This window comes from Crotalus tigris, unplaced genomic scaffold, assembly GCF_016545835.1.
Source record: "Crotalus tigris isolate CLP2741 ecotype Arizona unplaced genomic scaffold, ASM1654583v1 scf7180000018825.4774228, whole genome shotgun sequence".
Taxonomy (NCBI): domain Eukaryota; kingdom Metazoa; phylum Chordata; class Lepidosauria; order Squamata; family Viperidae; genus Crotalus; species Crotalus tigris.
In genome coordinates this window covers 4,558,398-4,583,781 of record NW_024097215.1, presented here as the reverse complement: position 1 = coordinate 4,583,781, position 25,384 = coordinate 4,558,398, and the positions used below count along the sequence as shown (strand labels likewise).

At 39.3% G+C, this 25,384-nt stretch overlaps 1 protein-coding gene and 1 long non-coding RNA gene across 13 annotated transcripts in view; one reads left to right on the top strand and one right to left on the bottom strand.

The window, feature by feature from the left end:
- LOC120313938 overlaps window positions 1–19,729 on the top strand; it is a 41,074-nt gene extending 21,345 nt beyond the window's left edge. For 5 of the 7 annotated variants that reach the window (XR_005558296.1, XR_005558298.1, XR_005558299.1 and 2 more), the window contains 4 exons: window positions 15,504–16,026; window positions 16,767–17,091; window positions 18,654–18,813; window positions 19,091–19,729. This is a non-coding gene — a long non-coding RNA (uncharacterized LOC120313938). The remainder of the gene's footprint in view (window positions 1–15,503; window positions 16,027–16,766; window positions 17,092–18,653; window positions 18,814–19,090) is intronic. The other 2 variants (XR_005558297.1, XR_005558302.1) reach the window with 2 other exon arrangements.
- Window positions 1–25,384, bottom strand: part of ST3GAL4 (ST3 beta-galactoside alpha-2,3-sialyltransferase 4) — a 122,428-nt gene that overhangs the window by 37,055 nt on the left and 59,989 nt on the right. The window contains exons 1-2 of one of the 6 annotated variants that reach the window (XM_039356460.1): window positions 18,983–19,122; window positions 16,043–16,138 (exon numbers count right to left, since the gene is read on the bottom strand). The exons of 2 other annotated variants lie outside the window; for them this stretch is intronic. In XM_039356460.1, the coding sequence (XP_039212394.1) occupies window positions 16,043–16,078 (36 nt within the window). In that variant the 5' untranslated portion in view covers window positions 16,079–16,138; window positions 18,983–19,122. Of the gene's footprint in view, window positions 1–4,889; window positions 5,050–16,042; window positions 16,139–18,982; window positions 19,123–25,384 lie in introns of those variants that run through there. 3 more of the 6 variants (XM_039356461.1, XM_039356467.1, XM_039356465.1) reach the window with 3 other exon arrangements.

Sequence of the window (25,384 nt, the reverse complement as noted above, 5' to 3'; positions counted from 1 at the left end):
GGGCTGATTAGCCTTTTCCTCCTCTGGAATGCATCCCCTCCTTCCTAGGAATCCACCCCCTTACTACATTCCATCACAACCCAAGGAGCACGTAGCAACGGTCTTGGACCTGAGCTTTGATCCCGATAATCACAGAAGAGCAAATTGTTTGGCTACAACTAGGAACTCAAAATACAAATTCATGCATGATCCTGGAACTGCCTTCCTTCGGCACAACTACTGAGATTGGCTTTGGTACATGAGGTGTCCCCAAAGCGTATCAGAAGCCTGAGTGGATTCACATGAGGCTTTGCACCTCCAACTGACTGCAAAGTCCATGGCGTGTATTTGAATGACAGAAATGTTGGTGGGACAGAAGGACTGTACGTCAGCTCTGTGGACAAAGGGCACCCAGCAGAGTCCAAAGGATAACTTCAAGAGGGCAGACACTACAAATAAGCAATTCAGAGTATGCTTGACCCACAGTTATTGATTTAGTGACGGTTCGAAGTTACAACATCCCTGATAAAAAGTGACTTACCACTTACCACTTATGACCTTCACAGCATCCCCTCAGCCACATGATCAAAATTTAGTCACTTGGCAACCGGTATGTGTTTATGATGGTTGCAGCATCCCGAGATCGCATGATTGCCGTTTGCACACGTTCCAGCTGGCTTCCAACAAGCGAAGTCAACAGGGGAAGCTGGATTCACTTAACGACTAGCTGAGTCACTCACCAGCTACCATGATTTGCTTACAATCAGCTGTCACTCACGTATCAATCATTTTGTTTAGCAACGGAAATTCAAGGGATTTTCATATTTATGTTTTTTATTTACTATAGCAAAGTCCTAACGGATGTGTGTTTTACGTATCATACTCAATAGTAATGCACTAAAGATGTAAAATAGCATTTTTATGTTACCTACATTCCATTCATCTATGTATAATGGTTTAATCCATCAATAAAATATCCTTTACGCTTCAAATAAATGTAAGGTATAAATAAACCTTGAAAAAAAGACAGCAAATTTGTCTTGAATTTAGATTTCGTTTTGATTCTGAAGCTTTATAACATACCATTACGTCACATTCCTATATATTACAGGAATTCAAAGAGAGTGGGGCAAATGGCAGCAGTATCTAAAACTTTTAGTGGAAAAGTATCTTTATATTTGCTTTAATCCAAGCGAGCTATAAAAACAAAATTAAGTATTTGGATTTGACTTGCCATAGCAACAGCACTTAGACTTATATACTGCTCTATTATGCTTTACAGCCCTCTCTAATTGGTTTTACAGAGTCAGCGTATTGCCCCCCAAAATCTGGGTTCTCATTTTACTAATCAGAAGGATGGAAGGCTGAATCAACCTTGAGCCAGACAGGATCAAACTGCTGGCAGTGGGCAGAATCAGCCTGCAATATTGCATTCTAACAAGGAAGGGAGGAAGGAAGGAAGGAAGGAAGGAAGGAAGGAAGGAAGGAAGGAAGGAAGGAAGGAAGGAAGGAAGGAAGGAAGGAAGGAACCAAAGCAATAGCACTCTATACTGCTTCACAGTGCTTTACAGAGTCAGCATACTGCCCCCAACAATCTGGGTCCTCATTTTACCGTCCTCGGAAGGATGGAGTGAGTATCGAACTGCCGAACTGTTGCATGGCTCAAGCTACTAGCACTAATTTAAACAGAAAAAACATCTCTGTCATCCTCTTGTAACAGAAGTTAGCCTTACAGCCTTGCCGCCACAGCTACTATCTAAACAATGATCCACCCTTCATACCTATATTTCAAGTTGTAGCCCTCCCAGGATCACAGATTCTAAAAGCATACATCAAGCCTTCTTCTTTAATCTCAAAATTGTAATACTCCAGGATAGATCTTGAAAAGCAAAGTGAATAAGCAATGGAGGAAGCCAGTTTTTCTAGAAATGCAGAAAAAAAATTACTGCACCCAACTGCCAGAGGCACTCAATATTGTACTTCCAGCTACTCACAAATTAGCAATAATTAACTAGTGCTTTGCTAAGAGCTGTTCCTTGCCACTGTACATAAAGAGCAGCCTACTGCTTTATTATAATTTGTGTGGCAGCTTCTCAGTATTAATAATGGTAACAGCATTCAATAGCATCTCCATTTAGAGTAATTCCTGCACAATGGATTTCATATTGATACTGAATAACTTCTAAATTACCTCAATATTATTATGTGTCTCACACTGAGAATAAAACATTGAACGGTAATAGCTTGTCTGTTGATTGCGTAATGCTACACATCAACGGAAATACACCCTTTTGACTCTCTTTCGATTAAGTAATGTATAATATTAGTCATGTTCTTGAAAAAAATGGTTGCTTTGATAATGAATAAAATACAGCTGCAAGCAGCTTTTATCCATGGTCTCCTTATCATCCCTTTTCCAAAGGACTTGCTTTTAGACAGAAAGAGAGATTACAGGTAACCCCCCGATTTATGATCACAATGGAGCCCAAAATTTCTGTTGCAAAGTGAGGCATTTGTTAAGTGGGTTTTGCCCCGTTTTACGACCTTGGTTGCCACAGTTATTAACTGAATCCCTGCAGTTGTTAGTAACACAGTTGCTCAAGTGGATCTGGCTTCTTCCCCGTTGACTTTGCTTGTCAGAAGGTTGCAAAAGAGGATCACGTGATCCCCAGGACTCTGCAACCATCATAAATAGGAGTCAATTGCCAAGCAGCTGAATGTTGATGACGTGACCAGGGGGAAAAACAGTTGTTAAGTCACCTGCATTGGTTCTCCTCCAGAAGAACGTTCCATCAGAATTAAAAAATATAAAAAAGATTATAGGTTTTCAAATACCTCATCTGTCAATGCTGCTAACATCGGATGCTTTTGCATTGACAATGAAGGGAAATGTAGCCATCTTTTACCTTTTGCTTTTAGAGTTAGATGATGCTGGGAGGGGGGATGTGAATGAGAGTCCAGCTAGATATAACAACACTAAACTTAGTGTGAGAAACAAGGTTATTGTAACCAGAGCTGATAAGGATTTGATGGCTGGAGAACTGGAGAAGAAGCCTGTGCTTCAAGCTAATTGGGAATGTGATTTATGACTGTTAATTGAAGGAGGAAATTGTGCTTTGATACTATGTGCTCAGGGGAGGGGAATTTAGTTTTTGGCTTCGATTATGCAGTGCTGATATTATGCTACTCAAAATAAAAATTCTTTAAGGTAAACAATGCCTCGAAGTTCTTTTGAAGAGTTTCATTGTCGGAACCGTGACATTACCGTTCTCTGTCTTATAAATCAGGCAAAGCAATAATATTTTGTATGGCAAAGACTCAATACAATTTAGCTTGTATGAAGCACAGCATGTGAAACAAGGATAAGCAATTTGGTGGCCCTTCCAAATGTTTTGAATTACAATTTCCATAACCCCCTGGCAATACTCAATGCTGGCTGGTATTGACTGAAGCTCAAAACATCTGTAAAATGCCAAGCTGCCTTCCTCCCCCTTCCCCCGGATGCAATAATAAATAAGTAAAATGGAGATTTATTTATTTTTTAATTAGGGAAGGAAGTCATACGAGAGCAAAAGTAAAAATTCCAATATTTCAAAAAGCTTACTTGGCAGGGGAGCTGAATGGAAAAATGAAGCTGCCATCGGGGTTTGAATGAAGACAAAACGGATTTTGCACAGGGCAACTTAAGAACAAAATCTTAAAGAATAATTATGCTACTGTACAGTATATCATTTTCTTGTGTGAGTCTTTTCTCATTTGGTAGTTTACAAAGTTCAATTTCCCACATGCTGAGACGGTTTAGATTTCAGACTGAAGGAAAAACACCATGAATGCCTCTTTGCCTTTAAGGGGCTACAGCCTTATCCAATTCTACTCTCACTTAGGAGACATCTGAATATTTCTCTTAAATCAGTGAATGGTGTCTGACAAGAAACTTGTCAGAAAGAGACACAGTTTGGTCTAGTGATTTAGGTACTAGGCTAGAAACCAAGAGACTGTGAGTTCCTGCCGTAAGTAATAATAATAATAATAATAATAATAATAATAATAATAATAATTATTATTATTATTATTATTATTATTATTATTATTATTATTATTATTATTATCTATTCAAGAGAGTCTATTCTATTGGCTTTCAAAAGCCAATAAAATAAAAGGGAGTAGCACAGCTAAGGAAAAGGGGGAAAAAATGGCGGACTGCGTTGTTTGGCGACCCCGTGAAATGGTCGTTCAACCCCAAATGGGGTCCCGACCCACAGGATGAGAACCACTGGTCTAGATTCCAGGCTGATGGAAAAGCACCACTAAGGACTTTTTCCCTTTCAGGGACTACAGCCTTCTCCAACCCTACATTCACCAGGAGACATCGCTGATACCTTAAAGATTTCCCTTAAGCACGTGCAAGGTGTCTGATAAGAAAACATCCACACCACTGCAATCTTTTGGTGAAAAACTAAGTTGGCAAACAGTCAAATGAAACCACTCAATGAAAATCAGACAAATTCCTGCTTATTGTAGAAATTTCCCAGACAGATTAGCCCATCGCCATTCTCATTCCATAGTTTATCTCTTCTTATTGTTAGGACATTTTTACAAACCTTCAATCATCGTTTACCTTCCTAAGTACTGATGGTTATACAACTTCAGAAATCAACTGAGGAGATGGATTTCTAAAGGTTCCTCAATTCTCCAGCAGCAAAACCTCAGCTGCATCTTTACCCAGGATCACACAATCTTCCTCCACAGCTGCAGCACAATCTCAAACAAAGAGACATTTGAACCAAGGAATTTAGAAAAGGGCTACCTTTAAAACTTCCCAAAGTTGGATATCAATAATTGCTTCTAAAGTATTGTACAATTTCAGTGCCCCAATGGAAAAGCATGTGCCAACGATGGGTATAACATACCTCATTTGTTCTAGTGGAAAGGGTCTACTTCGGATCCTGTCGGTAAAAGAATTTCAGCTGGGGGGGGGTGTCCAGAAGAACAGCCTTTTCTACTGTGGCCCCCGTCCTCTGGCATAGTCTCCCGTCAGAGAGGTGAGATCTGCCCCCATACTCCTGGCCTTCCAGAAGAGTCTATAACGTGGCTCTGTCCATTGGCCTGAGGCCCCAACAGGAGCCTGGTGCACTGTGAGAGGCTGATGGGATAGAAAGGATTCTCACACTCAGTCTGCCCATTCGTTTTTAATTTTCCTACTCGGTTTTTCTAATTTTAATTATTTTTTTTAGCACTTTATTAGATGGTAAGCTGCCCAGAGCCATTGTTATCAGTGAGAAAGGCAGCGTAGAACTTTCATAAACAAACAGCATACTGGATGCTCTCTATAGCAAGGGGAGCACCAGGAAAGAAGTTCATTCAAGCAGGGTCATACCTGATTTAGTCTTCATGAAAGCTTTTCTATCCTGAAGCAGGAAACAGAAGAATTTATTGAAGAACCGAAATGCTGTATCTTAGATACAGGCTGATAATCAAACTCTGAATCCACAGCAGGTATCTAATCTGCCTGTAAGGCTATCGTAGTTGACTCTCCCTATTTATTTGGAATAAAAAAGGCAGGGCAGGGAGTGGTAGACTCAAGGCTTGTCAGGTTCTGTTACTGTAACCTTACAATAAAAGTAGATTTATACTCATAGTCACAAAAGGGCTTTTTCAGGAAGCAACTGGACTTTCTTGTTTTGCTGTTTTTAAAAAAGGCATTTCATTTTTCATCCAAGAAACTTGTTTATAATAATAATAATAATAATAATAATAATATTGGCATTGACAAATTCGCTATTAGTCAATTGCAAAAGGCAGCCTTATTAGGAACTGCTTCCATCCTGCGACGATATTTGTAATACCATCAAATATCCACATCTGCCTATCCCAGGTCCTGGGTAAGGACTCGATAGGTAGACATAATGCCAAATCCAGTCTGAACATCTGGCTGACTGTGTGATGATCCATAATGATGATGATGATGATGATGACGACGACGTTGGAAGGGACCTTGGAGGTCATCGAATCCAACTCCCTGCTCAGGCAGGAAACCCTATACCATTTCAGACAAATGGCTGTCCAGTCTCTCCTTAAAAACTTCCAGTGTTGGAGCATTCACCGCTTCTGGAGGCAGGTTGTTCCACTGATTAATTGTTCTAACTGTCAGGAAGTTTCTCCTTAGTTCTAGGTTGCTTCTCTCTTGATTAGTTTCCATCCTTGTCCTGCCTTCAGGCGCTTTGGAGACTAGCTTGACTCCCTCTTCTTTATGGCAGCCCCTGAGATATTCGAACGTTGCTATCATGTCCCCCCTCGCCCTTCTCTTCATTAGACTAGACTTCTTCAGCCTGACTGGATGGTGGGAAATGGAAGGATTTATATTCCTTGCAGAAAACAACAGCCTGCACTTGTCTTCAACAATGAACAACAGTCTGCCAGAAATATAAATCCTTCCATTCCCCCACTATCCAGTCAGAGCTGAAGAAGCTTCTTGGATGAGAAGCAAAACATCTTCAAAAGAAAAACAAGGAAGTCCACTTGCCTCCTGAAAAAAAGCACTTGGAGACAACCCTGACCTGGATGACTGAGAATCTCCATAGACATTTATACTCATAATATTGGTTTCCTGGACTGGACTAACTTGAAAGGCTGACACCTACCCAATTAAAGATGAATCACTGTATCCTGTTAGTGCATAATGTCAGCCGGATCCAAAAGATTTAACGACAACATTCAATGAGGGAAAAAAAAAACTAGATGAAGTAGTTCTTGGCTTTGATCACAGCTGAGCCTGAAAATTCTGTTGCTATAGATAATATAATAATAATATAGAATAATAATAATAAATAATTAAATAATATAGAATATTATTAAATAATAATATAATTTAATAATATTAAATAATATTATTAAATAATATAGAATAAATGTGGAATAATGTTTAATAATATTATTAAATAATATAGAATAATGTGGAATAATGAAAAATCATTAGAATGATGTGTCTGCATAATTACTGGAATAAAGCTGTGTTAGCAATCTGTGACTAACCAAATGCGCATTGCACTTGGAAACAATGTATGGAGCATAACTGTCCATTGTATGTCTGTGAGAAACTAACCTAATGTAATACAATGTATATCACTAATGTGTGTTCCTTTGTTCCTGAGAAAAGAAATGTATAAAACTGAAGCCTAAACTCGGCCTCCGAGTTCAGAATTGCTTGTCTTCACTGCTTCTGAACCTTGCGCAATAAATCTCTCTGCTAAACCCTCTGGAATTCGTAAAAGTCTCTTTCATTTTCCACAAGATTACAACCTTTCGTGCCACAGCCGTTGAATGAATCACTGCAGTTGTTAAGTTAGTAATCCGGTTGTTAATGAATCTGGCTCCTCCATTGACTTTGCTTGTCAGAAGGTCACAAAAAGGGATCACATGACCCCGGGACACTGCACAACCGTCATTCAGTACGAGTCAGTTGCCAAGCGTCTGAATTTTGATCACGTGAATATTGGGATGTTGCAACAGCCGTAAGTATGAAAAACGGTCTTAAGTCCCTTTTGTCATGGGTCCGACAGATGAAACTCTTCAAAAGAACTTCGAGGCATTGCTTATCTTAAGGAATCTTTTATGAGAGTAGCATGAAGTCGGCACTACATAGTTGAAGCCAAAAACTGAATTCCTCTCCCCTTGGCACAAAGTAGCAAAGCACCATTTCCTCTTCCAACTAACAGTCATAAATCACATTCCCCAATCAGCTCTCTCCACAGCTCTCCAGCCCGCCAGATTGTTATCAACTCTGGGTTCAGCAACCTTGAATTTCCACAACTTGAAATTGTTGTTATGACTAACTGGACCAGTCTTTCTCAAGTTTGACAATTTTAAGGCATGTGGACTTCAATTCCCAGAATTCCACAGCCAGCATTGCTGGCTGTGGAATTCTGGGAGTTGAAGTCCACATGCCTTAAAATTGTCAAGCTTGAGAAACACTGAACTGGACTCTCATCCACATCCCCCCTCCCAGCATCAATCAGCTCTAAAAAACGAAAGAGAAAAATGCATTTCTATCTGTTGTCAAAGCAATAACATCCGACATTGACACCTTTTTTCAGTGCTCTTGTAACTTTGAACGGTCACTAAATGAACAGTTATAAGTCAAGGACTACTTGTGTAAGTTCTTCCATACCAACAGAACCTCAAGTCCACAGGTCTTAAAGCGGCCAACTTTGAAAAAAACATTGATTGGCATTCATCTCATCCCGTCCATGGCAAAATAACTTAAGGTGCACTCTTTTCTTTTTGAGGATCTCAGTTGTCTCCTCAAGTAAAATACTAACCCAAATATTAGGAAATGCTAACTCTCTGGGTTCTTCTGCTTTCGGAAAAAAATAAATAAAAATCAAGCAAGGAGAGGAGTTTTTCGGTGGCGACAGCTACTTTTGAAACTCAATTCGGAAGTCTTCCATTTTACAAACATTTCAGATTCCTGTTTTCCACTTGACCAATTTCTAGTATTTTTTTTTAAAGATGAGGAGCTACAGGTACTCCTCCACTTATGACAGTTCATTTAGCGACCGTTCAAAGTTACAGCAGCACTGAAAAAAGTGACTTATGGCCATTTTTCATACTAACGACCGTGGCAGCATCCCCACGATCACGTGATCAAAATTTGGATGCTTGACAACTGATTCATATTTATGACGGTTGCAGTGTCTTGGGGTTGTGGGATCCCCGTTTTGTGACTTTCTGACAAGCAGAGTCAATGGCAAAGCCAGATTCACAGCCAGCTCACTAACTTATTAACATTTAACAACATTGGCAAGAAAAATGGGGCAAAACTCATTTAACAAATGTCTCACTTAACAGAAAATTCTTAAATTTCATTTAACAGAAATTTGGGGTTCAATTGTGGTCGTAAGTCAAGGACTGACGATATTTGAGGAGACCTATCATTGTTGTGCAGAATACCGTATTTTCCGGGGTATAAGATGACTTTCTAAAGCATTCAAATTGGCTCCAAAGTCGGGGGTCGTCTTATACGCCGAGTTGTCTTATATGTCAGAAATTATGGTAGTTTCCGGGGTATAAGATGACTTTCTAGGCATGCAAATCGGCTCCGAAGTCGGGGGTCGTCTTATACGCCCAGTCGTCTTATATGCCGGAAAATACAGTAATTAAGGCATATGTCCTTGAAAACCTGTTCAGCCCATTAGGTCCTACAGCAAATGTCAGTGCATATAGGTGCTATATAAATGTACAATTGGTTCATGATTTCCACTTAAATAATTTTTTCTATGGAAAATAAAACAGTTAAGATTTATCTTCAAGTTTACAACTTACATTAAACATCAACTAATCAAAAGTTAAATAATGGGCCATGTGACTGTTTTACTGATTAGGTAGAATGTCATGAAAGACCAACAAATTGCAATGTGTTTATGGGTGTTCTCTCTTTACTTCTATGAAAGGACATGCTGGATGTTTTCTTAATCAGATGCCAAAGTTCAGGGCAGCTACGATATCTGATTTGGCTGAAGGTACAACTGATCTCTCACAGGGCAACATCAGAACAAAATCCCCATTAAGGAATAATTATGCCGCTGTACTGTGTATATCTTGATTCACAAATAATCATTTTCTTTCCTCATTCTTTCCTCGTTTGGTATTTTACAAAGCTCAATTTCCCACCTGCTGAAACAGTTTAGATTCCAGGCTGGAAGGAAAAGCACCACTAAGGACTTTTTCCCTTTCAGGGGCTACAGCCTTCCCCAATCCTACACTCACTATGAGACACTGCTGATACCTTAAAGCAGGGGTGTCAAACTGCCAGCTCACAGGCCAGATGCATCATCCAGAAGCCGCGCCCACCCCATTGCCAGCAATGGCAAAACTGTCCTGATACGTTGCACGACGTCACGAGTTTCACATGTCTGCCTTAAAGAGTTCTCTTAAGCAAGAGAACAGGGTCTAATAAGAAAACATCTACACCAGAGGTCCCCAACCTTTTGGGCACCAGGGACCAGTTCCATGGAGGTTTTTCCACAGACCGGAGGGGGCGTGGTTTTGTGTGCTGCCTGCATCCCACGGATGGGGCTTTGCTTGTTTGTGTGGACCGGTTGCTGGCAGGCCATGGACTGGTACCGGTCCACAGATCGAAGGTTGGGGACCCCTGATCTACACCACTGCAACCTTTTGGTGAAAAGCTAAGTTGAGAACAAGGCAGCTGAACGAGGTAGCAGGGAATTAAACGTGGTAGGGATTAATTTCCTGCTCAGTTTAGGTATCCGGATTAAAGCTTCCCAGACAAGCTTCTACCTCGATACTTCTACTACAGGCAGTCCTGGATTTACAATCGTTCATTTAGTGACCGTTCAAAGTTACAACAGCAATGGAGAAAGCGAATTGCCAACTTTTTTCACACTTACAACCACTACTGCATCCCTATGGTCATGTGATCAAAATCTGGATGCTTGGCAAGTGGTTCACACTTATGACTGTTGCAGTGCCCCAAAGTCGCGTGATCCCCTTTTGCAAACCTATGACAAGCAAAGTCAATGGGGAAGCCAGATTCACTTAGCAACCAAGTTATTAATTTATCAACTGTAGTTGATTTGATCAACCACTGTGGCAAGAAAGGTGGTAAAATGGGGCAAAACTCACTTAACAAAGGTCTCACTTAGCAACAGAAATGTTGGGCTCAGTTGTGGTTGTTAAGTGGAGGACTATTTGTTAATGGGAGCCACCATCTGGTTCCACAGTTTAGTTCCTCTTATTTTTTAGGACGTTTATGCAATGTACTAGAAGCATATGCTTTCAGAACCACCGTGGGCTATGCAACTTCAGAAATCAAGAAAGGAAAATCAGAAATCAAGCTAGGAGGCCAGTTTCTAAATCAATCAGAAGGGAAGGGACCTTGGAGATCTTCTAGTCCAACCTCCTGCTGAAGTAGGAGACCCTATAGCATTTCAGACAAGTGAGTGTCCAGTCTCTTCTTAAAGCCTTCCAGTGACGAAGCACCTACAACTTCCAATGGCAAGCCATTCCACTGGTTAATTGTCCTCCCTGTTAGGAAGTTTCTCCTGAGTTCCAGATGGTTTTTCACCTCTCCAGCAGAAGAACATCAGGGGCATTTTTGCCCAGCCTCATACAGCCATCCTTCAGAACTGCAGCACAATTCCAGAGGAAGATTGAACCAAAGAATTTGAACCAAAGAATCCCAGACAGGAGCTGGAAATTGAGATGATTGTATAACTACAGTCTGAGAAGTGAAAATATTTAGCAGAAAATTAAATGATCATGCCTTATTGAACGTGCACAGCTTTTTTCTTTACTAGAGGATCTTTTATGAGATTGATAATCTGACGAAATTTCAACATCAAGTGGCTGACCTCTGTGCATCTTGTACATAGGAATCTTACTGTGATCTTAGTTGTGTAGATTATTCCCTTGTAATGTTATTCAGAGGTTTGTATAATTAGCCTTCTGGCTGGATTTATTTATATTTGGAGAGAAGTTTTGCATTGTTAGTTCCTCAGAACTTTCAGGAATACACAAATAAGCTAAGTACATAACATGCTTGTATTTACCTCCCCGTTCCAATGGTTTAGAAAACTATTTCACATTTGCTGCCTTTAATAAGTGCACCACACTGGAAAAGCAAACACAGATGACTGTGCAAATGTAGCTCTGAGAAAGTGAAAAGCTATTTAACAGAAAATTAAGTGGTCATGCCTTGCTGAACACATACAACCTTCTTTACTGGAGGAGTAAGTAGCAAGGTTTTTTTCCCCCAGAATGGGTAATCTTTCTGAGAAAAATTCAATATCAAGTAGTTAAATTGGGGAAGAGTTCCACTTTCTGATAATAAACACATTAGTGGGAATTATGTCAGACTGATATCAAGATAGCATTCATACCAGCATATCAGAGGGAAGTTAAATGTTTATAAGTTTTTCTCTTAGTTACAACTTCTTGTTCAATTCCGTGTCTGGTGCAATGCATACAATATATCCCCAAATAATAATCTTAAGCAAGTCTAAGTGAGCTAATAAAGAGGCATCAATAATTTACACTATTATATATTCTTTATATGGCATGAATAAACAATACAGTAATATTTTCCCTCTTTGATTAATAACATATTTTACTCATCTTTATAATAAACTCTGTATAGAAACTAATTTTTGCAGTTAAATACCAGGACATTGCTATGCTTAAAATGTGCAGGCATCTTATACTTGTTTGTCTGAGGTATAATAACTAAGAAACACCCCAGGGTCATATGAAAATAATGTGAAGAATTATAGATTGATGACAGACCATATGCTGAACGCAGAAGATCCCAGAATCAACCACTACTATTTTCAATTTAAAAAAATAAGCATCAGGAAGTAGACATAGGAAAAGATTTTTCTGGAAAATTCTTGCCGATCAACCCTCAATAGCTCTGACAGCCCATCACTGAGGAGTTATATGACTTTTAAGTCCACAATGTTCCTCAACTACGAATTGTTCAGCCACATTTTCTTCAACAAATCATAACCGGATGGGTGCACATAAAATACACAGATGTAGCTTATAGCCGCAATAACTGATTCATGTACGCTAAGCAAAGCTTATTAAGACCCAGCATTGCTGAGAAAGCAGACATATAAAAGGTTAAAAAAAATATGGAAGTCTTCTAAATAAGTTTTCATTAACATATGAAAGGTATCCAATGGAAGGGAATATTTGTAACTCAGTTGAAATCCGGGATGTTTGGTGCTTTCTGAATGTGGTTGTCTTTTTGCAGATGTTTCATTACCCAACTAAGTAATATCTTCAGCGCTGACACACAATCTAGTTATCAGGGGTTCTCAACCTTGGCAACTTTAAGACTTGTGGACTTCAACTCCCAGAATTCCTCAGCCAGCAAAGTATAGCTGGCTGAGGAATTCTGGGAGTTGAAGTCCACAAGTCTTAAAGTTGCCAAGGTTGAGAACCCCTGAGTTAGGTAATGAAACATCTGCAAGAAAACAACTCAGAGAGTATCAAAGACTCCATGTATTAAAGGATTCCTCTCCTCTCCTCTCTTCTCCTCTCTCCACACTCTCTCCTCTCCTCTCTTCTCCTCCCTCCACACTCTCTCCTCCTCTCCTCTCCTCTCCTGATGATGTGTTTGACCCAGTTTGGGGATTCAACCAGTTCGCACCATTTCAGCAGAACCGGTAGCTAATTTTTTGTTGCCCAGGCCCAGAATGGACTTCCGGAAGCAGCATCCACACAGAGAACCAGTTGTTCACATATTTGAATCCCACTACTGGTTTGACCCCCTCCTTCGGGCTCAGCCTGGTCATCTTCTATAGGACCTGGCTGACCTCAAGGACTTTGATCCTGACCTTGGTCCTCACATATTTAATCATTTACAGCAACGCTTCAAAGTATACATTATTTTTTTAAGATGGCAGTGTCCTACTGGCGATATGATTTTTCACTCAAGATAATCTACCACAGTTCTGCTCTCTCCATGGATGCCCACAATTCCCAAAAATATCCCACTGGAAGATGGAGTGTGTTTCCTTTATTTAAAGGAAAAATTATATTTGAAGAATTATATTTAATTAATAAAACAAGCAAATATAAATAAATTTGTTCTTATAGAAAGGGAAAAAAGTTTTCTGTCAGTGAAGTGAAAGTTAAAACCTTGTGGTCTTCAAAATTCGTCATACTGGCACACCCAACCTTAAACTTCCAAAATTGTTAACAGTAGCTGTAACAGCCAAGAAATTCTGGAAATTGAAGTTCACACACATCTGGAGGAAGTCTGTATCAGAGAAGAACACACTGTATAGAATTCAGTTTCGGAATATTGTAATTGTCTAATAATATAGAAACGCCCCTTTAATACTTTAAAATAGAGCGCAAACTCCTGTTATTTAAATACTGTTGATACAGCTAAACCAGAAAGAATGTTTAATGGAGATTCATAGGAGAACATAAAAGTAAGTTAGTTCTTTTTCTAAAATAAAAAAAAAACAATAGTACATTAAAAAGCAAGAGCAAAGAGCAGCAAAAATAAAATGCCAATCAACCTAAATTCACAGCATGAGAACTAAGCAACATTTCAGCCCGTGGAAAAATAACAGAATACTTTTCATTAGCTCTAAAGGGAAAGCCGCAGGTGGCTGCAGATAGTCTCTCTCCAGTTGCCACTTTGGTTCAATTCAATGTATTTATTTTGCTATAAGATCACATTATGTCAAAAGCAGAATTCTGTTGTGAAAAGAAGAAAAAGGACACGGAAACAGACACAACACACACACACACAGCATTCACTGCTTCTGGAACCAGTGGAACAACCTGCCCCCAGAAGTGATGAATGCTCCAATACTGGAAGTTTTTAAGAAGAGACTGGACAGCCATTTGTCCGAAATGGTATAGGGTTTCCTGCCTGAACAGGGGGTTGGACTAGATGACCTCCAAGGTCCCTTCAAACTATTATTATTATTATTATTATTATTATTATTATTATTATTATTATTATTACTATTATTATATTGAAAGATAGACAGACAGGCAGGCAGGCAGGTAGGTAGATGGACGGATGGACGGGACGGGATAGAAAAAAATAGAATAGAATAGAATAGAATAGAATAGAATAGAATAGAATAGAATAGAATAGAATAGAATGTAGGATAGGATAGAATAGAATAGAATGTAGGATAGGATAGGATAGGATAGGATAGGATAGGATAGGATAGGATAGGATAGGACAGGACAGAACAGAATAGAATATCATCTGTCTATCTACAGTATAGATAGATGATGGATAAATGATGGATGGATGAATATACAGACAGACAGAACAGACAAAGACAGATAGAACAGACAGACAGACATGGAAGGGCATTGATACTTTAGATGAGTTTATTGCTAAACATCTTTTTAAACTCTTTGATTTACTGCAAGGGGAATTTTGGCTTGAAAATGGTGATATATTAAAATAAAACATCACTTGATATTTGTTTTTTGTTGCATCTGGCTCCAAATGTACAATATCGACTTAATTTACAGTATTAGAGCATAGTTCAGTTGGTTCTAATCTTAGTATTTTTAATAAACATTTAAAAATGATCACTAAGACAGCTATACGTGCAAGAATTCTAGAATAAAGAGTGGTGATATTCATAGCTATAAATCAATAGACAATTAATGATAGGCATGTTTTTATGACCTTATATTAAGAATAAGATTTGTGGTCAAGGTAAATGATACATTTTAAACTTGAATAATCGATAATAATAATCTATGTCACATAATATATATTTGTAATCTTTTTCCCCCTTTCTGCATTTGTCTTTCCGTTGTTGTTTTTCCCTCCATCCCTTTCCCCCCCCCATTTCTCATTTGTGTACGTATACACAAATACACACATATCTAGACAATTCTTCGTGTTTACACCCAAATATCAGTCACAATAACTGGATGGCAGCAAAAACTTTCAGTTTTCAATACCTCTTTTTGCATGTCCTAAGTGCAGCTCTTTTTTCTTTTTTTTTTTTTAGGTCTTGTCCTAATATTGTGGCAGTCTGATAAAAGGTCTTGGTGACACTGTGACTCCGGAATTGCCAAATGTTTAGAAAAAAGGAGGCAGAAAATGAAAAGCAAGAAAAGAAATCTAGACCCCTTGAGGAAAGAGGGAAGGCTATCTCAGCACTTCTAAGGAACGAAACACTATTCTGCAATCTTATTGCAAACAAGGATTTTCTGATGCCCATTGGTGAGTTTGTAATTTGCCTATATATTATTTTTTCCTGCAGCTCAGTCTAGATTCCCTTGCTAAGGACTGGCCAGTTGAGTTTCATCTATAAATACAAGTTCCTAAGGTATCCCTGAGTGACCCCAAGCGAAGAGAAATGCTGAGTTTTCTCAGAAGCACTTGCCTAGATAGAGGAGGAGATGGAACAAGGTAGACCCAATAGCGGGAAGGAAATGCAAAATAAAATAGGATTGGTCCTATAGCAGCTTCATCCATATGTTAAACTGTACTGACCTCCTCTCTTGATCACAACACAACCTCCTGATAAGGTAGGTAGCATCTTACCTCCAGAGTACTGTGTTTTTCTTCTGTCTCTTCCATGCTTTCAAATGATCCCCTCGGATTTTAAATTATATCAGCAGAATGTCAAGGTGGCAGCTCCTGTTTGATTAATTAGGCCTTTTTAATTATTATTTTTTTTAAAAGAAACATACCCCTCAAAGACTTTCCCACCATAAAATTGATGCTGTAGACCTGGAAAACCGGAATGAGATTCACATAGAAAGGAAAGCTAGCATTCCAGAGAATTCTGGTTTACAGAATTGGAATAAGCCTCTATAAAGAAACACAAGGGCGTGCTGACTCCAGCTTGTTTCCTTTCACTTTTAATAAATTAATGTGAGTTATCTTTTCAATCAAATTAGGTATCTGTCTTGTTGCTCCTAAAAAAATGTAAACCAAAAAAAAAAAATAAAGTCTGATTGTTGGCTCATGCCTATAAGGATGCAGCATCCTTAATACTTGCATGGGAAAACCCAAGCAGGAACTACCACTAAAAGGAACAGCCAAGAACGTCCATTAATGGGAGAGGCCAAATGGGAACCAGTGAGTGAAATACATTAGCTGATTCCTATAAAGTCAGAATTGCTTTTGCCTTACAATTCTTTATCACCATGACCCACATTAAATCATTATTACGGCATAAAATTCGACACCATTTTTCATTTCAAGGGGGGGCGGGGAAAGATGTTCTTGTCTTGGTTTTTAACAGCATTTTTTTTCTCTTAAGAATTGAGACTAGAAGAATCCATACTGGGGCCGGATTGGGAAGTACAGTAAGATCAAAGTTAAAATTTTCCTACTCTCCAAAATGAAGGTGCCAGTCTGGGCAGAGGTGGGATTCAGCCAGTTCGCACCAGTTCGGCAGAATCGGTAGCTAATTTTTTGTTGCCCAGACCCAGAATGGACTTCCGGAAGCGGCATTCACACAGAGAACCAGTGGTTCACATATTTGAATCCCAACACTGAGTCTGGGGCTCCATCTTTCATTAGCTATTTATAGAAATGTACGGCTGGAAAGGACCTTGGAGGTCTTCTCCAAGGTGATGCCCAAGGTAGGAGATCTTATACCATGTAGATCTTATATCATGTAGCTCTTATACCATTTACAAATATCTTAGAACTGTCTATATTAAAACTGGAACTCAGTATTACAACCAACCAGGTTAATAAGTCTTTTTTATTTTTATGAAAAGCATCTGAATTCTGGATCTAATTCTGCAGCAAAGAGAATTAATTTGACAGCTCACCATGTAAAGTTTGTCATTTTATTCTGGAGCAATCCCAAAAAAGGATGCAGTTTCAAATTAGTAGTAGTAGTAGTAGTAGTAGTAGTAGTAGTAGTAGTAGTAGTAGTAGTAGTAGTAGTAATAATAATAATAATAATAATAATAATAATAATAATAATAATAATAATAAATGAAACTAGCCTGCTTCCTAACTCTCCATAAACTCCTAGCAACTCATAGCCATCTGCCCCGAAAAAGAAAAAAAAACCCGGACAATGAAATCAATAAAAAATAAAACAAAACCTATCAGCCAGCAGCAACTTCAAAAAATCTTGCCTTTCAGTTCCATTTTATGGAAACTTCTACCAATCTCAGCATCTGGAGAAACTGTTTCCAGAACAACTGGAGAGCCAGAAACCAGGAAAAAAAAAAGCTGATGGGAACATTTGATACTTAAAGTTAAATCAATCGTTCGACTGAGAACAGCTTTAATACTGCAATAAAGCTGCTCTATTTCATATCGGCTCATATTGCAGCTATAAGTTCCACCTTTTATACCTGGTTGTCTCCCTTTAGTGACTTACAACATTCAAGTTATTTCCTTTCTGAACTCTCATACCTTTGGCCAATATAGCTGTACCTTCTATAACAAAATGGCAATTTTAAGACTTGTGGAGGTCAACTCCCAAGCTGTCTGAGGAATTTTAGGAGTTGAAGTCCACAAGTCTTAAAGTTGCCAAGGTTGGAGACCTCTGTACTTATTATAAGGTCATTAAATCATAGGGCTAGAAGGGACTTTGGAGGTCTTCTAGCCCAACCCACTGCCCAGTGCAGAAGTCCTTATTGTAGATTCAGGAGCCTTACGAAGCAGCTGTCTACAATGGTGCTATTGATCCCACAGGTTGTTTTGCACTGGGCAAAACAATGAGTAGTTATTAGCTTACACCTGCACCTTAAATGCCTTTTGGAAAATATACCTTCAAGTTTTTCTTCCTCCCCTGCTGAGAAGGGAAGAACAGCCAAGTAATAAAAGTAACCACAGATCTTGGGATTTCTTCTGCTTCTCAAAGTCAAAAGAACCAAAAAAAAAAAAAAAAAACCCTATAAAAAAATAACCCTCAACCTAAAATTTTCAGCATCAAGGAATGGTTCCAAGATGTACCTGAAGGCCACACAAAGTCCATTTTGCACAGAAAAGATGACCATGTTTTTTTTTTAATTTTATTTTAGACATGATTAAAAAGCAACGGGGTGGGATGGGGTGTAATCTTTTCAAGTTCCTAAGAACCAAATGAATCCCCACATCTCCTCGCCTGTTATTTTTTGTACAAGTCTGTATAAATCCAGGTGATTTGGGGTTTTTTTTTGTTTGTTTTGTTTTTTTGCAGAGACTATGCTTTTAGCTGCGATGGCTTATCTGCCCCTCAAAAAAATTATAAAAAGTGAAGAGCAGACCTTCCAGATCATGATTTGAAGAAAAGAAGGATCACCTTTTTCTACAGAGTTGTTTCCCAAGACAGTAAACCCGATCCCTGCTTTCTGCAACAGGTACAAACACCTTGTCTTCATCATTGTATTCCCGCCTACGGGAAGCCTTGCACACAATCATCACCAGCGCTTTCATGCTCTTTCTCTCTCTCCCCCAAACATCTCTATGAGCCACCTGCACACTTTTAAAAAAAAAAGGGGGGGGGAGAAAGAGGGGAAACACGCTTACCTGAATTTTCTTAGTTGCATGAATCTACACGTCAATTATTTTCCACGCCTGCCCGGATACATGCAACCTCACTGTGTTTTATTTTTTTTTTCCTTATGTTTATCACAGTTGCCTTGTTTACAGCATCAGGTTTTGCACAGGGAATTATCAGTTGGAGAGAAAGTCACAGCTGAGGGATTCATACACAACACCACACACGCAGCAATCCAAAGACTCTATTCAGTTCTGGTCATCTGCATCCCAGTTTGCCACAGCAACAGATAGGTTCCTACAGCAGCATCTGGTCATCCATGCGAAGATGCAGGAAAGCCAAGGTGGAAAACTTTTCAGAAATTAGCTGGTAGCGAAGAAGCAGCAACGAATCAAATTATGTTCTCTGAGATTAAAATCAGCCATAAGCAAAAGGAAAGAGCAGCTTTCTCTCTGTCTCCAGGAAGGAACTTTCTGCCAAACTGAATGAAGCTAAATCGGCTTTCTGGCTACGCAAGGTGGCTCCACTCTGAATTAGAGCAAAATCCAGAGTTTCCGCAACAAGTCAAGATTGTTTCCCCACCCCTGAATGGGATTTATGGATTATGCAACCTTTGGTAATACAATTCTCCTTCCCTCTTAGTCCATTATTGCTGAAAATACTGTGGTTATTATTAAGAGCTCTCCTCTCCCAGACAAGGAAGTTTACTCTAAGTCATGCACAAATACTGTGTATTGTTTGACCTGCTAAAGGTTTATATGTGATAATTTTAAAAAGAAAAAGAAATCAAATTCATTTTCTCTTTACAACGAGGCTTATGTTCTTTATAATATTTGTGTGTGTGTGTGTGTGTGTGTGTGTGTGTGTGTGTGTGTGAGTTCTCCAATTTGGTTATAAAAATGGGGGGGGCACATTTTAACTCCAATACCATGTATCCTATAACGATTTTGTACACCTGCTCCTCAGCTCAAGTCCATTTGCTTAGCAATGGTTCAAAGATAGGACAGCACTAAACATAGAACATTTATGACTGGTCCTCACGCTTATGACTGTAGCAAGGGTCACATGATTATGGTCCAGGCGCTTGGCAACTGGCTCAAATTTATGTTAGTTGCAGCATCCTGAGATCGTATGATCTCTTTTGTGACCTTCTCATAATAATAATAATAATAATAATAATAATAATAATAATAATAATAATAATAATAGTTGGAAGGGACCTTGGAGGTCATGTAGTCCAACCCCCTGCTCAGGCAGGAAACCATATACCATTTCAGACAAATGGCTGTCCAGTCTCTTCTTAAAAACTTCCAGTGTTGGAGCATTCTGGAGGCAGGTTGTTCCATTGGTTAATTGTTCTAACTGTCAGGAAGTTTCTCCTTAGTTCTAAGTTGCTTCTCTCCTTGATCAGTTTCCATCTGTTGCTTCTTGTCCTGCCTTCAGGCTCTTTGGAGAATAGCTTGACACCCTCTTCTTTGTGGCAATCCCTGAGATATTGGAATACTGCTATCATGTCACACCATGTCCTTCTCTTCATTAGACCAAACATACCCAATTCCAGCAACTGTTCCTTATATGTTTTAGCCTCCAGTCCCCTGATTATCTTGGTTGCTCTTCTCTGTACTCTTTCTAGAATCTCAACATCTTTTTTACATCGTGGTGACCAAAACTGGATGCCGTATTCCAAGTGTGGCCTTATCAAGGCATTGTAAAGTGGTATTAACACTTCACCTGATCTTGAGTCTATCCCTCTGTTAATGCAGCCTAGACTGTGTTGGCTTTTTTGGCAGCTGAAGCTGGCTCATATTTAAGTGATTGTCCACTAGAACTCCGAGGTCCCTCTCACAGTTACTACTATTAAGCAAGGTACCCCTTATACTATACCTGTGCATTTGCTTTTTCTTGCCTAAATATAGAACCTTACTTTTTTCACCACTGAATTTCACTTTATTAGATAGCACCCAATGTTCAAGTCTGTCAAGATCCTTCTGTATCTTAAGCCTGTTTTTGGAGTGTTGGCTATAACTCTGGCAAAAGATAATAAAATCAGTCACAGTCATGTGATGCCTCACTTAATGACTGCAGCACTTAACAGAGCATTTTCTGATGCAATCGTGGTCATAAGGGATCTTTGGTGCTCTCTGAGCTAGGTCGTTTTCCTGCAGCTGTTTCATTACCCAAACTAGGTAACATCATCAGTGCTACAACAAGCAAGTTCAGAGAGCACCAAGGACCTCTCAGGTCAACCCTCAGCTACAGATATTCTCCTTTATTAATGCTTATAATCTGATCAACTACTGTTATCATTCTTCGGTTGATATACTTTGATTGATAGTTTAGAGAAAAGAAGGACTAGGGGTGAACATGACAGCAGTATTCCAGTATTTGAGGGCCTGCCACAAAGAAGAGGGGGGGGGGTCAACTTCTTCTCCAAAGTACAAGAAGGCAAGATGAGAAACAATGGATGGAAACTAATCAAGGAGAGAAGTAATCTGGAATTAAGGAGAAACTTCCTAACAGTTAGGACAATTAACCAGTGGAACAACTTGCCTTCAGAAGTTGTAGGTGCTCCATCACTGGAGGCTTTTAAGAGACTGGACAGCCACTTATTTGGAACGATATAGGGTCTCCTGCTTGAGCAGACTAGAGGACCTCCAAGGTTCCTTCCAGTTCTGTTCTGATTGATTGATTGATTGAGTTCTGAATGTTTCTGGTTGGCCACTGTGGTGACACAGAATTCTGGACTTGGCTTCCTTGAGCTCTTACATTCTTATATACTAAGGCTATCTTATTTCTCTTTTGTCCCCAAAGGCAAAAAAAAAAAAAAAAAACTATGTCTGTTTGTGTTTTTCCCCTGACATTTGGGTCTTAGGTGAACTTTTGTGCCATTATTTAACTTAAATTAAACATTATTTAACCTGATAGGCAATATTTGCAATGCGATATCAGATGAACTGAAAATGGACATGCAAATATTTGTAGCAGGCTATGGACAAAAGCCAAGACTCCTGTCTCAAGGACAAATTTTAGAACATTCCAGAACAGGTTGAGTGCATGACAAAGAAGAGCTCTTGACAGATAACTATGGAAAGTATCCAAAGCCATTCATTTTGTTCAAGTCAAACCTAGGCGTTCACAGTTTTTCTTAGACTTTGGGTAAATATTTTCTAGAAACAAGGCTTTAAATAAGCTTAAACATTTAGACTTATTCGACTGGCACAGGGAACTGAGAGATGCATTGGCTATTTTCTTCAAAGCAGTTGATAACCCTACCCATTGTAATTTTCCCTACATTAAAGAAAGCCAAGAACTGCTTCCTTTGAATGGAATTAATATCACCTCAGAAAGAAATACAGGCTTTATTTTTATTTTTCCAAAGGCCTCTGGGACCCAGGTGCAGGAAGACACTCTTAAAAGGTGGAGAACTTAAGGCCACCCCTTTTGAAGCATTTGCAGTACAGGTAGTCCTCAACATAGGGTCACAATTGAGCCCAACATTTATGTTGTTAAGTGAGACATTTGTTAAGTGAGGTTTGCCCTATTTTACAACTTTTGTTGCCACAGTTATTAAGTGAGTCACTACACTTGTTAAGTTAGCAACACAGTTGTTAAATGAATAGGGCTTGTCCATTGACTTTGCTTGTCAAAAGGTTGCCAAAGGTGATCACATGACCCCAGGACACTGCAACCGACAGAAATACAGGTGTCAAGCATCCACATTTTGATCATGTTAATAACATGGGGATCCTTCAATGGTCGTAAAGCGGGAAAAATGGTCCTAAGTCACTTTTTTCAATGCCGTTGTAACTTTGAAACAGTCACTGTTGTAAGTCGAGGACTACATGTACTCTCTCCTCTCCCCCCAAAAAGCTCCAATGTCCTCAGGGCTTCTTGACGGTGGGGAGAGAAGATTGTAGCAAGCAAACTGAGAAAAAGCAGAATATTGTGGAAATAAGTCAACCTAGTAGCAATAGGAAACGGTGGCCACCTCTACACAGCCACCAATTTCACTCTTCAAAGTCTCAGATGCAGGCTGACGGCAATCCATGGTGTTGTTCAGTCTAACAACTTAAAATGCTGACAAGAAGGTAATCATTTAGCCTGAAATCAGCTCAGCATCCCAACGGTGAAAGTTTATCAATTCACTAGCCAGAATTAGTCAAGAGGTGGACTGGAGGTTATTATGTTTTTACAGGATTGAACAGGAAGAACCACCAAGTGAAAACACAGAAAAAAAGAACAACTCACCCCTCCTGTTCTTCATGTAGAATAAGGAAAACTAATGCCATTTATCTTCACAGAGCGCATTAAACTGATCAATTCCCACATTAAACTGTTTAGCCAAAAGCTGTTAAGAAGAAACTGAATTGACCTGCCACATGAATCATGTGTTGAACCAAGTGGCGCCCAAGAGCATGTGATAAGAAAGTGTAATTAAACCAGCCAACACTGAAAATAAGTAGACAAGCACTAAATACATCATATCTGTACTTAGTTCAGTCATAAAAGCAGCAATTTATAATGCTGTGCTGGAAAATTCTAATTAAGTGTCCTAGATATTAGCCTGGTACGTTTAATGCAGCAGTCATCTCTAAATAAGTAATGAGATTGAGAAACATGCTCCAAACTCAAATCATTTCTTTATCCCTTGCCTGTATGCATTCCATGCTCCATACCAAACTATAGTGCAACATTACCTAAACTGAGTTTAGCCATAATAGCTCTTAGACAATTTCAAACTTTGGTGTCCACTTCTGAATTATAAACTTAATTATTGCTACCGCTGGAGTATTTTCCTTGTCACGCTTAATTTGGGGACAGAACACACATGTACAGCTCACTCTTACTCCATCACTTTCAGACACTTCCCTTTCATAAAGTTTACACATCTTACTGAACTCTATTTGAGCACACCTTGCTTCTTTAAAAGCTAGGAAGCTTAAAAATGCATCCTTAATTTCTTCTCTGAATCTTTTTTTTTAAAAGTAGTCTAAGTGGCATTTTATTTGGAAACATCAAAAAGCAAATGACATTGGTGCTGAATTTTAGAAATATGTAAATACTAGGATCTATAGTGAAAAGTCTTTGCAAAAGAACTAGTAAAAAAGAGGATTGAATGGTCAAGAGTTCCTGGTTCAAAGCTAGGAGACAGGACTGGATGGGAGGCCATTCGGGAAGAGCAAAGGTTAGCTAGTCTAAATTTAAAAATAAATGAACAAAATATCTCAGCAGTTACAAGAAAGCCACATGGTTAGACTCAACTAGCAGCAGTGCCAGATCCAACCATACACAGGTGCACATGTATTCATCTCCATGTAAAGGTAAAGGCATAGTTTTCCCCTGTCCAGTTGTATCTGACTGCTCGGGGGGCACTGCTCATCTCCATTTCTTAACCAAGGGAGTCAGCGTTGTCTGAAGACATTTCAGTGATCATGTGGCCAGGATGACTCTATGCCGAGGCACATGGAACACTGTTACCTTCCCACCAAAGTGGTACCTATTGATCTACTCGCATTTGCATGCTTTCAAACTGCAAGGTTGGCAGGAGTTGGGCCAAGTAACAGGAGCTCATCCGGTCATGCAGCAAATGGGTCTTGAACCCAGGCTGTCAGCTTTCCAGCTGACAAGCTCAATGTCTTTAACGGCTGAGCCACTGCGCCCCTCCATCTCCATTTACACGTGTCCTTCATATATTCTAGCATACTCACATCTCCCTCTCTCTCTCTCTTCTCTTAGTCCTGTTCTTTCATTAAGCTGTTGAAGAGCAACTCCTCAGTACCAGCCACTGCAGAAATCCATCACTTAATTTCTTCCAACCATCTGTTCAAAGTGACTATTTGGTTGGTGGAGATCCAATAGCATGGTTTCACATCATAACTGGCAGTAGAAGGCCACGATCCATCTCCCGGTTGATCACTGCCCACCAGAAGAAGCGAGCAGGGCGCTTGTAGGTGGAATCTTTGCCAAGCAAGATGTTTTCTCTCCTCCAGCCTCAATCTGTGATCTGATGTAATATCAGATACCCTGCAACAGTTTGCCTATGTCATCAGAGCTATTATTACAAACAGCTACTTATGCCAGGAAGGGGGCAAAAAAAAAAAAAAAATCCAGGTCAGGAATTTTTCCAGTGCTGGAAGGCGTGGTGAGTTGATATTTCTTCTCTCTCGCCATTCACTGAATGGAATCTGCCACCAGATCTCATGTTATGTGTCATGTGGATGCCGCAAATGTACATATGCATAAACTATTATTTTAAATTGCAGCATGCCGGGCCTGAACATTGGTGGTACTGACATAACATTGACGAAAGAATACTCTGTGTTCCTCTCCAGCAAGATCAGTTAGCAGCTTTTGCAAGAATGAGTCGAGATTTAGAAAGGTAATAGACTTTCAACATCTAAAGGAGGGACGGGGAACTATGGCCCTTTTAT